Source organism: Maylandia zebra, linkage group LG5 (assembly GCF_041146795.1).
Source record: "Maylandia zebra isolate NMK-2024a linkage group LG5, Mzebra_GT3a, whole genome shotgun sequence".
In the NCBI taxonomy this organism is placed as follows: domain Eukaryota; kingdom Metazoa; phylum Chordata; class Actinopteri; order Cichliformes; family Cichlidae; genus Maylandia; species Maylandia zebra.
In genome coordinates this window covers 40350684-40367889 of record NC_135171.1, presented here as the reverse complement: position 1 = coordinate 40367889, position 17206 = coordinate 40350684, and the positions used below count along the sequence as shown (strand labels likewise).

At 43.0% G+C, this 17206-nt stretch overlaps 1 protein-coding gene across 2 annotated transcripts in view; it reads left to right on the top strand.

The window, feature by feature from the left end:
* Positions 1–17206, top strand: part of si:dkey-49n23.1 (semaphorin-3D) — a 105106-nt gene that overhangs the window by 68495 nt on the left and 19405 nt on the right. For both annotated transcript variants that reach the window (XM_076884372.1, XM_004558998.3), the window contains exons 3-6: positions 13862–14016; positions 14249–14311; positions 14506–14625; positions 16301–16391. In XM_076884372.1, coding sequence (XP_076740487.1) covers positions 13862–14016; positions 14249–14311; positions 14506–14625; positions 16301–16391 — 429 coding nt within the window. The remainder of the gene's footprint in view (positions 1–13861; positions 14017–14248; positions 14312–14505; positions 14626–16300; positions 16392–17206) is intronic.

Below are 17206 nucleotides of genomic sequence, written 5' to 3'. Positions count from 1 at the left end.
TACATAACCTGTTTCCATGGAGACAGAAATACGAGCGCGTCTCAACTGTGGCTAGCTGCTAACAGCTAGTAGTTTCTTTACAGCTTAGCAGCTTAAAAAAAGAACATGAACAGAAAACACTGACGTAAAATGAAGTAAAGACCAAAGAGGGAGCTTTACACGAGACCTCTTTAATGTCAGAGCACGCTGGCCCGGCGGAGGCAGGTAAACGTGGCTTCTGGGGCGTTTTTTTCCACATGTGTCCCGTCACCGATGTCAAATAAACGGAGGAGAAGAGAGACGCCGCTACCTGACTTCACTAAAATAACAAACAGACGAGTCCAGTTTCAGAGCCCACCAGGAGTTATGTGTTACCCGACACCCCGATCTCATTACCAGGAAACACGTCGCAGCCTCTGTGGGTAAAGTTTGGTTCAGGGCCTGAACTTTAACTTGGTGCCCCAAACAAGTTTTTCAATGATTTTTCTCGCACTCGTGCAAACCTGCATTTTTGTTACTTAACATTTTATTGGAAAATAAAGTGTCTGCCTTGGAAAGCCTGCTGTACAGTTCCCATGTATGTACGAGGAGTATCCTGATGATTAAGTACCAAAAGTTTTTTATTAAGGAGTCATATAACTAATGCTCACAACCACAAACCACAAATAATTACAAAGAAGGCTCCGAGCTAAAAGCTAAACGATGAACAGCCTGTGACCTTTTTCAGAAGGCTGCTCGTTTCCAGAACTAGTTGGAGGATAAAATGAGGAGCACTCTCACCCTTAGAGCCTTTTCTCGTTTAAAACTGAAGCACTAAAATGCTCTGTTAAAACTAAGATGATAATATATGCATAATGTAACTAATATATAAAGATTTTAATCACATACATGGACTCTAATAAAGTAATTTTACATGATCCACGCTTCAAAATAATCCCTGTATATGTTCTGCGGGCCTTTTGTGGAGTTCATCCCAGTCTGAAATAAACCATTTTAGCTCGTCTGCCTTTAAGCTAGCTCTCTTCTGATTGGCTTTCCCTTATAAATGGAGGGTTCAAACATCAGGTGTGTGTGGGGCTTGCAGGTGAAAGTGCCATATAAGGATATCCTCTCTCTCTGACGTCAGACTGATCCAAGAGCAGAAAAAAACGTGTCAAACTGAGCATTTGGAGCAAACTTCAGATTCATCATCCACATGCTGACCTTATTATTAGGAACTCGTGTTTAATGTTAGCGTCACGATTCAAACAGGACATACAAAGGAAATTAAAGGCAATCGTTACTGGTCCAACATAAATTTGCTACAAAGTCATCCTCAAAATCCAGTTGTAGTCTTTAATGACTGAGCACAGGAGAGAAAACACACACACACACACACACACACACACACACACACACACACACACACACACACACACACACACTCACAGAAACTGTATCATCAAAGGTAAAGATGACATACAGCCATTAATATTACATTTTGTAGTTTTCTCATTCCTATATTTGGCCTTTTCTCATTTTACAGTTTAATTGTTTGTTGTCAGTATTTTTTAATCTCTGAGCTATTGAATGGCTTTAAATATTAAATATGGTTTCCCTCGTTAGTTTTATAGACGCGAGTAGTTTGAAACACATGCCAGCATATTTCTCTGAACTATAAAATCTTCTTGTTATTTCAGTAAATTGCAGAATGTTTTTCTTTGATGCCTCCTGGGAGATGGATAATGTGAGATTTCTGCTCTTTAGTTCGCTGCAAATGTGTGTGTGTCCAAAAAACCCTGAAAAATGTGTTCACGTTCCGCTGGGAGGTACGAAAAGAGCGGCAGTTTCCTGTGCAAATGGAGAACAAGGCGGCCCTCACCGGCTCCGTGGCCAAGGTGTCGGGCTGGCTGTGGTTTGGTTTCTGTCATCTACAGACCTCCTTTCATTTGAGTCCAAACTCTGAACACGTGAGCGGTGCGATGGCCCGCTCCCCGGGGTCGCCTCTAAGTGTTAGCATGTGCTAAGTGAGGCGATGTGTTGCAGCTTGTGTGCGTGTACGGTGACGCTGCGCGCTGAAACAGAGGGATCACTGTGCTCTAGTCAAGAAACTGTCAGCACATCATTGTGTGTGTCTCCTCGGGGGAAATCATGCATTTGGACTCTCAAACACATTTGTGTTGTTTTGAAAAAGAACCTTTATGTGACCTTTCAAATTGATAATTTGTAGTTTGTGTTTATTTTCACAGCATTTGAATCTTTAACTGTCACGGCCCCTTTTCTTATTTGTGCTTATTTTTTATTGGAATCCTGTCATTTTTCATGTTTCCTCTGCCCTGCTTTCAGTTCACTTCCTGTTTTATTTTGAAGGTTATTTCCCCTCCTTCTCTCACCTGCCCTCATCAGAGTCTAATTGAATTCACCTGTTCGTAACCCTTCTCTCCCTGGTCTGTGCTGAGTCTCTGTGCAGGTGTGCAGTGCTGTCCTCTCTGTTGTGTTTGATTGTGAGTCCTCAGCCTGGCTGTGCTTTGTTTTGCTTTTTGTGGGGTGAAATTTCATGTTTCTGTGATTTCACTGAACTTTTCAATTCAATTCAGTTTTATTTATACAGCGCCAAATCACAACAACAGTCGCCTCAAGGTGCTTTATATTGTAAGGTAGGCCCTACAATTAAACATACAGAGAAAAAACCTGACAATCATATGAGCCCCTATGAGCAGCACTTTGGCGACAGTGGGAAGGAAAAACTCCCTTTTAACAGGAAGAAACCTCCGGCAGAACCAGGCTCAGGGAGGGGCGGGGCCATCTGCTTCGACCGGTTGGGGTGAGAGAAGGAAGACAGGATAAAGACATGCTGTGGAAGAGAGACAGAGGTTAATAACAGATATGATTCAGCAGAGGTCTGTTAACACATAGTGAGTGAATAAGAAACACCCAGTGCATCATGGGAATCCCCCAGCAGCCTACACCTATAATAACTTATGTAATAACTAAGGGATCCAGCCCTAACTATATGATAATCAATACAATGCGTGTGACTCCACCAGATGTGTGGCAGCTGTTTGTCTTTACTTCGACCTCACGGTCATTCATCAGCCCGTTAAACAAAAACGAGTCGAGGACTCTGCAAAGAGCACAGTTTTCTTTGTTTGCCTTTACGTTTTCTTCTGGACAGACCATGCAACATGCAGCATGATGCAGTTCAGCTCCACCCACCTGCGACCAGCTTCTGTTGATGTGGTCGGATCTCAACCAAACTGAGACTTGAGCTGACACCACTCTGAGTGTGTCGGTGCAGTTTTTGAGTTTTGTGTTACTGCAGCAGCTGATTCACAGATATAAAGTTCAGTGCAGAGAGGCGAGAATGTCGAGAAGACGGTGATTTCTCAGGAGCTGAATTTAAAGCTCAATGTCTCAAACTTTGAGTAAAATCAAGAAGAAATGAACTGGACAGAGAACAGGAAGGAACCTCTGCAGATGGCTAACGTTAAAGAGATAAGATGCAGAAATTCTGACTAATCAAGGCGTTGTTTCAGAACACGCCAGCGTCCTTCAGGAAAATAAGAACATAGTTGTGGTAAATATTGAATTTTTGGGCCACTGCTGCAACTATTTATATCAATAATCCTTGAAATATGCTGCACATATGTGCCAGAGAGTTTCATAACCACAATATTACTGCTCTGAGTTATTGACTGGAATAACAACCTTCTGTCTTCATTTTAAATAAGTTACATTCAGCAAAGGTTTTCTCAGAGATGTTTAGATTGTGAGTTTTACCTTTTTACCTCCACACGTTAACCTTCCAGATGAACTGTGATATGGATGCTGTGGCTGTCAGGCCGGTCGGTGATGCTGCCAGACTTCCTGTCAGAGTTCAGCAGAGAACCAGATGTTTTCAGCGTGATGTGAGAAACACCCCTCAGCTGACACACACCAGGTTGTGCTCCATGAAAGCACACGTGCACGTGTAATCGCTGTCCACAGTGTCCTCAAGTGTGCGTTTGTCTGATCTTTGCCGCCGTGTTGTATGTGAGGCGTTTTTGGTTCTGTGATAGTGGGGAAGACACGATGCAGAGCAGGCAGGCCGCTCGGGCAGACGAGGAATCCTGCGAGTTCTTATCTAACCGCCACGTTTTTATCTGCGAGCATTAACAAAACTCGGCCTCTCCCCCGTCTCGGCATCGGCGGGGTCACCGCCTCTGTGGGAAATTAATTCAGTGTTTTCAAGGAGCTCAAAGAGCTTGAGGGGTGAAAATGATTTAATCATAATAAAAATGTGTGACTAATGATTCTCTTTGGGCTCTCTCCTCATCCACTCTCCTTTCTGAGTGTTATTTGTGTCCTTTCCTAGTGGACACTTCAGCAGGAATGCAGCTTCAGCCGGAGTTTGAACGGACGGAGGTGCAGGAAGTGTGAGATTCATTCATCCTGATTTGCCTTTTGAGAATCGAGTTTCTCTGAGATACGTGAGCTTCAACAGCCGCGGGGGAATTTTAACGTTAATGCAACCCATGCAGTTTATATTAAAGTGAAAACTGCTCCAAGATAACTGAAGGAAACAGTCCATGAAACACTTTAACTGGTTTTTCGTTTTAATCTCCAGCTAAAGAGCAAAGCTGCCTCTGCTTTACACGAACACTTTTCACCCTTTTGTCCTGTTTTTAACTGTAACCGTTGCTTATGTCAGTTTGGAGCCTTGGATACACAAACAGAAACCCTGAAGAAGGAAACAGCCCGCTCATGAGTTTATATAAATGCAAAGATGGTAATTTAATAACAAATGATTGGTGTTGGTGGTTAAAAGCCTGCCAGGAGACGCTCACAGAGCAGACTGCTGCAGGTCAGAGGAGTCTCCTGTATAAAGATGTTTGAACACTGTTGCTAAATTTAACCAAACACTTACTGTTGATGGATTTCAAGGTGTTTTCATGCAAAGAGTATATTTTGAACTTTGTCGTGTTTCCCTTTAAGTTACGAACGCTCTCTGACTTCAGTGCTGATGATGTACCAGTCAGCAACCTGTCATTGCTCTTTGTGTGATACAAGTTTGTTTTTTAAATTCCTACACGCAGGAAAAGAAAATGTCACGTGTCAAATTCACAAAGAAGACAATTTAAACTTCCTCCTACTTTTCTATAGAAATAATGAATTTAGTAACTTCTTCTATCTTGGTTGTTAATGCACAAATGACTTTATTAGGAAACCTGTGGCTCCACGCTGTAGAGCAAACTGATGCCTTTAATGTGAAAAAGGCATTTCCAGAATAAGTTGGTCTAGAAAATGAATAAAAATTTGCAAGAAAATAAGGAAACACGACCCCACAGGACCCCAGAAGTGCTCACCCCCCTCCACCGCCCAGTGCTTAAATTAAAAAAACACATTATTGACTGAATTATGGTGACAGTAAATCAAACTTGGGGACTCTGCAGCATTTCCTGGAGATAAGGAGCATATTTTTATAATTTGTAGTCAGATTTATGGACGTTTATTCACACTCAACATTTTAAGATGATATTTTTTGGAATTATAAGATGCAGTAAATCTAAAGTGTGTTTTGTTTTGTCACTGTGTCCACAGATGACTGATTTATGACTCTAAGGTTCTTTTCCCGCTTAATTTAACCCTTTTGTGAAAGTTCCCAAACTTCCCAAATTATGGGAATGTTCATCCTCTTTTTTCTTATATGATATTAAAACAAATATTTTTGCATTTTGACCTGTTTTTCAGAAAGGAAGTGGGACAATGGACAGATAATTCAGTAAAGATGGTGATGAATGGGATATTTGGAGCACTAAAAAGCATGTGATACAGTATTTGAGCAAGCTGAGCGTGTGACTGCTCTCAGAGACCTTTGTGAATCTTCCCTGGATTCATTATAACTCGAGGAAAAGCTTTGAGCTATCGGTGCTGAAATTAAAAACAGGATTTTCTTGCATGGGCCAATAAATTAGCAATAAATCTAATGGGGGGGATTTACAGCCTGAGGGCTGTTGGCCGCTGCTCTTTGGTTGCAGCTCCGTTGGACTCGGATCAAAGGTGGTTCCCCTGACGTCTGCTACACTGAACAGATGTAGTAGCTGTAAACAGACCTGACTTTCCTCTCCTACTAGGTGGTGTGTGCGTCTGTCTGAACAGATCACACACGAGCATGGATGAATGTGTGAAAAATGTTTCTGTGTTTGTATTTCTGAGTGATGGCGAGATGCAGCACTGAACAGTTCAACCTCAGAGTTACACTCAGGATGCAAACTGATGGAGGAGACGTGAAATCACCAAATATGGAGGCGAACTCTGAGATAGTTTTTTTCCATTTGACTTTTTAATGAAGCGTGAAAGCTCAGACTAACAGAGCGTCCTGCTGCGCTGCAGGCGGGGAGCAGAGCTGCACATGGCGTGATTTGATCCAACCTGCCCCACGCTCCCTCGGGCCATTCTCTTATCGAGTGATCGAGGGCTTCCAACTCTGAGCGAGTTATTTACTGCACTAATGTGCCAAGACTGTATCCAAAACAAACTTGTATTACCTCTATTTTTAGTTTGTTTGATGAGGAAAAATTAATCACGCAGGGAGGTACGGCCCGAAACATAATACTAAAAAAATACTTCTCTAAGAAACGACTTTGATTTCAGCTCTTCTTACATTTAAAATATATGACAAAAACTGAACAATGAAAGTCTCACAGATGATTCATTCTTACTTCAACCCAAAGATTAAGTTAATAACATCTTTAAAATTACTCGGTTACAGTTTTAACTGAGCTTGTTTTTTAGGGGTGCGTGAAAACGGAGCTCATGGAGAAACTTAAGGAACGAACCCCACTCGAGAGCCCTGCGTGGATTCCTGTTACCTGTGAGCCACTGTGCCTGTAATTAGAATGATCGATTCATTACCATTAATGCAGAAAGGTCAAATATATATTTGAGCCAAATTAGAATATTAACTTTAGTTAGTAACTTTAATGCAGTGACTCACTTGAGGAGCAGTCGCATGGAGATAAAATGTTTATTTTTTCAAAAAGGGAGCAAAATGTTTTATTAAAATTCTTCCTGAAGAAAGAAGTGAGGCAGGCGATGAAGTCGAGCTCAGATCTCTGATCTCATTGCCACCTCACATCAGCTGATGGGTTAGGGTCCAGTCAGAAAATTTCCACTCTGTCTACAGCTGATGCACATCTGCAAGCCACTTTACAACCCACCTCCGTGCAGCTCCTCCCGTTCATGCTGTATGTGATTAATCAACATCATGTCTGTGTCACTACGGGGGCCCTCTATAGCTTTCTCTGCTGATGGAAACAACGATCTTAGACGCTATCTTGGGCCTCGTGGTCACTGAGTTCCTGGCGCTGAGAGGAGGCGGCAGCACCAGGACAGGGATCAGATGCTTTGTTTTGTTAAGCAGGTAGCGCCCTGGGTCGCTCTCACTTCCTATAGCTGTCACCTCGTGTACATGAAGACAGATGGAAAGGTCAGAAAAGGTCACTCTGGGTTTTCCCTGTATTTATTCAGACCGCTGTCATCCTCACTGAGAGCTGCCTGCATCTAAAAACTCACTACTTCTAACTCACTTGTGGACATTGTTCTGCAGGAGAAGCATGTTGCACTTTGGATTTCAGCAACTTGCTAAATGTATAAATGAGTTCAGCAGGCTAACAGAGGAAGCATGATCCTGAGCTCTGCTTTCAAACACAGGCCTGTTTTCTTTTCACTGCAGCTGAATGTAAAAATGCTCTCTGGGAGGCAGGCTCGTCGCTCCTGTGCTAACATGTCGTGTTTGGCTGAAGCAAGCATGTGTGCAAATCACGTTGCACCGCTCGCCAAGGTCTGAGCACACACGCATACTTTTAATGAAGCAAATCCAGTTTTAATCACCTCCCTGATTGCAGGCAATCAGCGTTCATCACAGGGAACGATCAATCACACGCACACACAGCTAAGCCACACACACAGATGTCACACAGGCTCGTATTCACTCTGACGCGCTTTCACACTTACGCACCTCACAGTGAAAATAAAATGCTCCAGACTTTAGACTCTTCTGAACTTTTCACATACAACACAAAGTATAGCAGCACTTTAAGTCTTCTCTACCATGACCAAAATTAAACTCAGTAATGATGTTTCAGTAATAAGATGATGATACTGCAAGGAGTGAGTTTGCTAAACGGATGCTTTTATCTTTTTATGTAATTCATTGTGATGTTGATCAAATCCGACTGCTCAGTTTATTCTTTGGCGTCTTGACGTTTTCTTAGTCACTTGAATCTTGAATCAACTTTTTTAAAGTAAAGCCAAAACTAAGAAAATATGACATTTTTATACGTTTTACTGCGAGGAACAAATTTAACACTCCCACAGTGAGTAATCGTGCCTGTGCTCACTGTCCTGACGATAAAAGTCACTGCTGGTTAAATTGGGTAAAGAGAAAAAGATTGAATACATGTGAACCAGCTGTGCTGTTTCATGCTGGGACATACAGTCACAGTCAACTTCCACTGAATTGCAGCTTGAGAAGATTGCATAGCTGCAAAGATGGATTTGTGTTTTTTGGGTTGATGGAGGCAGATGATCCACTGAGTTGACCCCTAAAGGGAGCAGCTGTAAGAAGGGGGAGATAACTGTGCGTGTCTGAACAGGATTTTGGTGCATTGGTACAAAACACAGCTGTAAAGAACTGTGGCACAGCTGTGATGCAACAAAAGTGCCGTCCTGCATCATCAGTTTTTAAAGGAGCTCTTTATTCGTTGTTCTTTTAGTCAGTTCTGTTACATTCAGTCATTCTTTAGGTTAGTTTTCATTTTAACACGACTTGTACCTCCGTAGACGCATCATTGCACTGAACAGCGTGACAAACATGGTTTCACTTGTTGATGTGTGACTTACATTCGTCTTCTCGAGTCTTAATCTAACCTGAAACCAAGTGTGTAGGCAGATTTACGTCCCCGCAACATGTGCGTGCGCTCAAGGTAGCTCACACACCGATGTGCAGCACAAAGTTCAGCAATCAGCAAATGTTTGCCATTAATTCTCTGCTGTTGATTGGATGATAAAGTTAAACAGAGCGATATAATTATCTGATTATAGGTTTGGATACAGCTGGTACTTTTATATTAGCGATGAGGACGAAAGTGCTTTGAAGCATCTTAAATGGTTACAGTTGCACAAGTCTGTACATCTGATCTACAAGTAGAATCAATGGACATAATTTGGTGTAAAAACTCATGTGTGGCCAGTGCAGAAAGGACAAATTGACACTCTGACCTGGACTCACTAATCCCGACCTCGCTGACACACACACGCCAGTACACACTCACACGTGAATGGATTACCGAACCGGCCCTTTAAGCACAGGCCCGGGGGGCCGAGAGGTCAGAGGACCCCTGCAAAGAGCCTCTGTGTGAAGTAAGTGTTTGTAAAGTCACAGAGTTCAGTGAAAAGGCACAGAGGAGCACAACATAACCATAAAGAGACACAAAGTGACCTTAAAGAGGTGAGGACGACTACAACACGATGGAAAACAAAAAAAGGCCGCGTGCCATCATCGTGCAGTCGTTTTATGTTCAGCGCCTGTTGTGAAACATTTCTGGATGTTATGCGTCGCTTTGTGTTCTCATCTCTCTGTAGCTTTAGTAGGTTTTAGTAGTTTGGTGTCTTTGTGGTTATTTTGTATCTTTTTGTGGTCCCTTTTTCTTTGTTGTTGTATTTTCTAGCTTCATTGTCTCTGTGATCATTTTGTTTGTCAGTTCTTGCCTCTTCTTCGTCATTTCTCAGCATTTCCTTATTTTTATTCTCTTTATTGTTATTTTATACTGGAGTCCATTTTTTAATAATCCATGCAAACTCACCCACAAACATACACATGGACTCACAATGAGTGGAATACAAAGCTTTGCTTTATAAACCTCGAAGCTGTACTTGAATCAAGACGTGTCGAGGCTGTGACCTCTCGCCATCCAGCAGTCATGATGAATCCACATCACCTCTGGCCAATCAGAAGCACTCAGCATTACCTCCGGACTGTGATTGAAAGGAAAAGCAACATTTAGGCATTTAACTGAATTACATCCAGACTCAGTGAAACTTTGACCGGTCCAATGCACTTATGGCCACTAATGAAGACAGACAGACAGACTGAACCCATTCTTGCTTTTCTTCCAACCATTGGAAGTGATTTTAGTGCGGACGCTTCCTTGTTTTGGTGACTGCTGACTTTAAAACGGTGCAGGTCTGTTCAAGTTATCAGGAAAACAAAAGGAAAAGTTAAAGGGGAAGAACCTGGACGTGCAGCAGTCCTGTGTGACATAAAGCTTTTGGTTTCCTCTCTTCGTTGGTATTTCATGTCATATTTTTCATCGTGCCCCCCTCGGGGGGAGTAACTTTTCTTTCATCGTGTGGTCTACTTCCCATCCCCACTTCACTTGATCGATGGGATCTCTCAGACTCGGAGCCAAATGCCGCAGCTTGCCCTTTTCCAGCTCAGCGGCTCAGCCCCTGCTGGTATCTGTGGTGCTCTTACTGTAAAATCATTCACGGTGGTTATCGCTAGCAAAAAGTTTGAAATAATTTAATTAGAAAAAACAGCTTTATACTAATCTCAAAATTCCCCAAATTTTAAGAGAGGAAAAAATCTACAGAGGCCTGTTTGCTCAGAATATGAGCTGACTTAGCGCACGGCTAACAGTCTGGGTTAGTTTGATGGTGACCTGCTCTCGGCCCCTCGAGCTTTAAATGAGTTGATGACACATTTTTGTCTGTTTCTATGACACGTTTCATGTTCTGTTCCTTTAACCTCTATAAATCTGCCCACTTCAGTTACATGTGTGACGCCCTGAGGAGTCTCACAGCTGTGTGAGAGTGGATTATCTGAGAAACGAGCTGTGAAGATCTCATTTAGGAGCCTGAACAGATGTGGCTGTTACGTCTGATTGCACACACAACTTTGCTGTGTGTGTGTGTGTGTGTGTGTGTGTGTGTGTGTGTGTGTGTGTTCAGTCTTTACTTGTATAAAAGTCCAGTTTCCTCTTTGGATGTAAAAATATCAGGATCCTGCTCAGATGGATAAAATCTGTGTTTATAGTTTTGCACTTTTCTCATAAATGAACACCTTTCGTCTCAGTTTCTGTATTTTTACCTGCAGTGTGTCTAATCCACCATTGTGCATATTATCCTGAAGTATGCCAGTCTGTGATTGGTCCTATTACGAGTCACATCGAGGGTGATTTCCTGTGCAGAAGGAGAATTTTTCCGTTTTTACCTCACAGCTGTTCCTCGAGTCTCGCTCTGAGTTTTGTCAATTTCTTCATCAGACAAAGATGCAAAATAAACTGGAGGAACAATTAATCACAGAGGAAGACCTAAAGCAAAGTCTGCGCCTTTTCTGCCTTTTTGTACTTGTAGGACTGAGGAATCACTTTCATTCATCACTCCTTTTATTATTTTTTCAATGGGGGGCTCAGTGAAACTGCTGAAGACTACGCGTGATTAAAGGATGTGCAAATAAACTTGACTGCACGGCTCTAGAGTTGAGCCTTCCTCCATTCTTCAGCCCTTTCTCCTCTGTTTCCACGCTTGATTAGCGAGCAGAAACTCTTGTGCGTCCCGTTAACGCGATGAAAGCGGCGTGATTGTCAGAGCGGTGATTTATTTCTTTTTAAATGTCCTCTGGTGCGGCTCAAGTGCAACAAATGTGCCATGCTGCATTCAAAGCCGCTTTTGAGCCATCGGGACGCACAATCAGCGTGTCCGCGCACACGCCGGACTGTGCTGTGCATCCGCAGTGTGGGGTGCGCTCTGACTCGCAGGCCGGGCCTGAATGCTGTGACGGTCTTGTTGAGTTTCACGGTTAGTTTCCTTCGTTCGTTCAAGCGATTGTTTGCAGCGCAGGCAGGTCAGTGCGGCGGGAAGACGAGGAGGATTTCAAGGTTAATTAGCTGCTTTTACTCCAGTTAATATTTGCAGCGTGAGGTCACAGACTTACCCACCGTGACCCTGATTCAAATGAGACGCAGGTGTTTGAATGAATAGAGGATCAGTTATGGAGCCGCCCGCCTGAAGCACTTTCTGTCCACGTTTAAACCTGAACGTTCAAAGACGTGTTCAACATGTTGATGTTGCACTTTTTGCATTTCTATTTAAATTGTCTAACACATTATTGTTTTTATGATTTATACTTAGTGTTTTTACTTGTAACTGAATCATTTTTAATGCATTTAAATGTGTGTAAGCACGAAGCATATAAGCTTGTATTTATTATTATAACTGCAGAGTCCTACTCTTGATGAGCCTGTAGTTTATTATTTTTTTATTTTATTTTATTTTTTTTTCTAAATGACATCAGAAACAGCAGTATGCGACATTACGTGATGGCAGAGCTTCAGTTCATCCTTTGTCATTTTTTTTTTTTTTTTTTTTTTTTTAAATAAATAGGACAGGGGGAATGAATGAGAGAGAGAGGGGGAGAGAAAGAAAGAAAACCAAAGGGGAGAAGAGACGGTGAGAAGGGGGGGGAAGAGAGAGAAAAAAAAAAAACTCCTGGGTCACCTGTATGGAGAAAAAAAAAACAAACAAACAAAAACAAACAGAGGAGACAGCAAACAACAAAGAGCAACATAATAATAGAGAAAACAAAGCACCATCACAATAAACTAGCTAGTCATAGATATCAGTATTTACTAAGTAATAAACGATATTGTGCAGCATGCAAGATAGACAGCGCACAGTGTGCTTTGAGGCAGCAGCCAAGAAAGCTTTAGTCCGCGTCTGTGAATACCCATGTGTGCATACCTGTGTGGATCAGCATGCTTGCCTGTAGTTTAACAACAGTGGACTATAGTTGGAACTAAAAGTTGTTTTCATTGTTTTATCCTCGGATTATCTTTTGTTCACAGGGATGATGTTCGTGGATGTTTTGCCCCAGCAGCACAGAGAGTTGTTTGTTTATGCTGTCAAATGACAGGAAACGGCACAAATGCATCATCATGAAATCAGTTATTAGGCGGGCAAACGGCTAAATTAAAGTCCACTGAGGAGCTTAAATGTGATTTAAGTCATGAAATGTTGGGAAAACACTTTTCATTACAAAACTTGCACTATTAACTTTCAGACTGCATTAGGATTATTGAATTATTTGTCATTTCTCTGTAGACGTGTTGCATGCTGGTGTGAACCTGAGTCCTCTTCGATCCAGTTTCACTCGCAGCTGTGGAAGTTTCAGGCTGACACACTTTGCAGAGCCGAGAGGGTTTCAGGGTTGATTTGACCTGCTTGCTCAGGTCGTTTTCTGCCTGCTTTAGCAGCGACTCCCCAGAGACGAGCGCAGCGGCAGCCTGCAGCCTGACTGATGACCTGATGCTGCCGTGTGTCAGTGATGGCGAACGATTAGGAGAGATGTATTCAATAAAACATATTTTATTGAAGTAGCAATACAAACTATATAACACTAATAAAATAAATCCATTCACAGTTTAATGGAGTTAAAATGCAGTTTTTCTGAGCATTATGGAAATCTCCAAACAGTTCACGCAGCTCTGGGTGAGACGATGAACTTCAAAGTGAAAGGTTTTCACTGTTTTCACTCGATTACTGATGAAGTTAAAGACGCATCAAATGTTTTCGGTTAATGTGGCTTATTGTTACTCACTCACACGTTTCATGTTAACTCAGCCTTCTTGATGATATCTTGCAGGATCTGCATTATTTTTGTCTTGCAAAATTTTAATAGGAGACGTTTGAAGCTCATTTTGCAGACGTCTGTGTTGTTGTTGTCATTTCAGTTGAAGGATGTGTGAATTATGGTGCATTATAATTAAAGGCAGTGAAATTAAAAAACACTTATGGCTGGTGAGAGCTGATGCTGGGTAAAGGCGCGTTTGATTGAACAGCCTCTCTCCTCCGTCTGTGTCAGATGTGAGGAACGGTTCAGCTGTCTTCTGGGAGGAGGGGGTCAGCGGTGGGTACCAGGCCCTGCTGTTAGACGAGGATAAAGGCTGGCTGCTGGTCGGAGGGAAAGACCACATCTACCTGCTGAAGTCTGACAGCTTGGATCAGCCCTCGCAGAAGGTAAAGACACAAAGATTCATTGTTGCTGTATCTTAGTTGCACATGTTCACCAACAGCCTGCACATGCTGATCTGGAGAGATTTCACTGTAATCGCTTCCTCTGGCACAGAAAGCAGCCACAGCTCTGGAGCCCAAATGATTATTTGATCTGGCAGGAAATCAGTCGGTAACATTCGTAGTCGTTCGAGCTGCTTTGTTGCCAGCGTTGCTGATTGATGCTCGTTTCTTTCAGATCTACTGGCCGGCTGCCAGAGAGCATGTGGAGCACTGCAGGCTGGCTGGCAAAAGCCTGGAGGTAACACACTGAGCATATTTTAGTATGTGCACAGTTTGTGTGCATTTAGTTTTATTACACAAACAAACTCTAATCACAGTTTATCTGTACAGTAATAAATATCAGTTACTCTGGAGTTTTTTTTATCAGTGTTACAACGACTGGAATAAGTGAAGAATTACATTAGACATGATCCTGTTTTTGTCTTTTTGCAGACTGAATGTGCCAACTTTGTGCGGCTGCTGCAGCCTTTCAATAAGACCCACGTTTATGCTTGTGGTACTGGCGCTTTCCATCCACAGTGCACTTACCTGCACCTCGGACACAACACAGAGGTACCAGTTCATTCAGTCGTTCATTTAGTTCAAATAAATATGAAGTCACAAAGCTAAAGTGGAGCAGAGGGTTGGCTGTAATGGCATTCAAGACTTTAAAAATTGGATATTTCTGTTGTTTTATATGTGAAAGAGTAAATCTGCTCTGTCGCTTAACAAAGTTTTTATTTAAGCCGCTGATTATTTCCAAACGTAGAAACTGTGAAGTCAAATTCAGACGTTTTCAGTTCCACAGTTAGATGTTCGGCTCTGCCAGATCCAGGAAAGCCAGAGGACCCAGTTCTTTCACATTTAAACTCTGTGGATCATTTTTTAGCTTGCATGTTGTAAATGAGCTTATTTTACCCCAAACCACGAGCTAAACATAACCAGTGTTTTTGTGGTGTCTGAACTAAAGTGACAGAAAGAAGGAGGAGAAAACCAAAACATGAACCTCAGTGTTTTGGCTCATGCTACAGCCCTCTGAGGCTGGAACTGTACCAGGAACAAGTGGTTCCTATTAAACTGAAGAAATAGTTAGTGCATTGTACTGTAGTGACTTGTTGACAGTCTGCATAGTCACAGAAAATTGGCAGACATGTGCCTCATGTACTCCAGTCCCCCCCAAGTGGACCCTTGTATACTTGTGGTCTGCTATCTTCAGCCAACGTTATCTGACACAATGTGATGGCAGTGTGAGGAAATGAAGGACAAAATAGTTATAAAACAATCATGAATGGAAACAGAAGAACTGCAAAGTGATAAAAACAACAAAGAAGAGACGAGAGAAATCCCAAAGGGAACACACAAGATAATCCACAGTGGGTTTTCACAGAGAAAATCACGTGGGGCCACAGAAATGTTGCACTTTTGGGCCCTCTGTTACACCACTGGGCTCCTATGGAGGTTTTCACCGGGCAGTCCACAGTGGCCACGCCCATAGAAAAGTCATACAGGTGTCCCAAAGGATAAAAGTGCTGCACACCCATTTGGGATAAATGTGGGTTTCCCTTCCCCCATAAACCCACAGTTCACCCACACGCACCCACAGTGGGCCCAGATGTGCATGTTTGCTGGCCCGTTATTTGTAATAAGGAAGGTTACTGCTGCGGAGAAGATGAAACCACAGAGCATGTTTTAAACCTCAGTAACATGGAAGGGGGGTTGAGTGGGCCCCCAGTAGTTCGGCCCACACCTGCTGTAGAGCGTGGTCCAATGGTCCCAACTGTAGGACCCTCCCTGCATGAGTGGGCTGCCCCACATGGGACCCCATTGGACTTTAGGGGGCCCATAGCTTTATGTTCAGTGGCCACCTCAACCTCAAAAAACAGGTTAAAAGATAAGTTTGGTCTAAAATGTGGATTTTTTCCTACACAGTCTGTGTTTGAAGCAAAAGGCCTGAACCAGAGCAGTACTGTTGACTGATAGGTTTCTGTTTGGAAATATGCTGCCCTGCTGAAGGGCTGTTTGCTCGCCTGTGTTGAAGGACTCATTGTTTCCTAATCCATCCACCATATTCAGACTTCTAAAACACTAATATTAATCATCATCATTGTTGGCAGTCCTCTAAAATCAGTCAGCCTCTCTAAAGAGCTTCTGTTCTGTAATGAAGTGAAGTGAAGGCAGCTTCAACTTTGCCCTTCTGTTTATCCATCATTCTGTGTTTGTGTGGTCTCCTCTGTCCTCTCTCCTGCAGGAGCCGTTGTTCACGCTGTCTCACACGGTCGAGTCAGGCAGAGGAAAATGTCCCTTCAGTCCCAAAGAGCCCTTCGCTGCTAGACTGACCGGTAGGTCCCGTCCACCCACGCGCACTCGAAGGTCTGGCCTGAAAGAGTGGCCATATTGAATCATCATCTGTCATTCTCTAAAAGCCGTGTTCACATTCTGGTGACAGCGGCGCTCTGTGGCGTACAATCCCACCACTGTGTGACTCCTCGCTGCAGAGTGTCCGCTCAGCCGCGGCGTGTGTGGTCCGCATGAGTTATTCCACGCGCTGACGTCAGCCGCTGCCCCCCATGACATAAAGGACATAAAACACATCGGCCATATTTGGATCACTTAGACAAAGAGAGAGCTCCATAGAAGAAGCCATAAGTTTTTATAACTGACGGTTGGGTCTGTGCTGACAGCTGAGGAATGAGGGTTTACCAGCGACGGAAGCACGATGTCTTTCCAGCACAACTAATGTTTAGGGGAGGCTGTGACTCAGGAGTCAGAGTCGGTTGGCTACTAATCTGACCCCTACTGGTTTTGTGCCCCCAGAAAAGTGTTTGCATGATAGCAAGAAAGCAGAAAAGGTTCAGTAAAGCGTTGCAAACCTGGTTTGTAAATATATTGTCACTATATTGCCAATTAAACCAGCCAGGTGCTCCCAGTTGCACCGATTAACTCCGCCTACCAGGAACCTGCAAGACAGCACACAGGGAGAGAAACCCAGGAGGCCCTGGCCGAGGCGCCTCTGCGTGGGGAGTTGTTAGTGTTTGTTTGGAATTCAGTAATTTTAATGTTAAAATAACTGAGCAATAAACACAACGTGATGCTTATTAAACAGCTTAGTCATGTTGTGAGGTGAAAGACCTTCATGTGAGCGCCCTCAGTCATT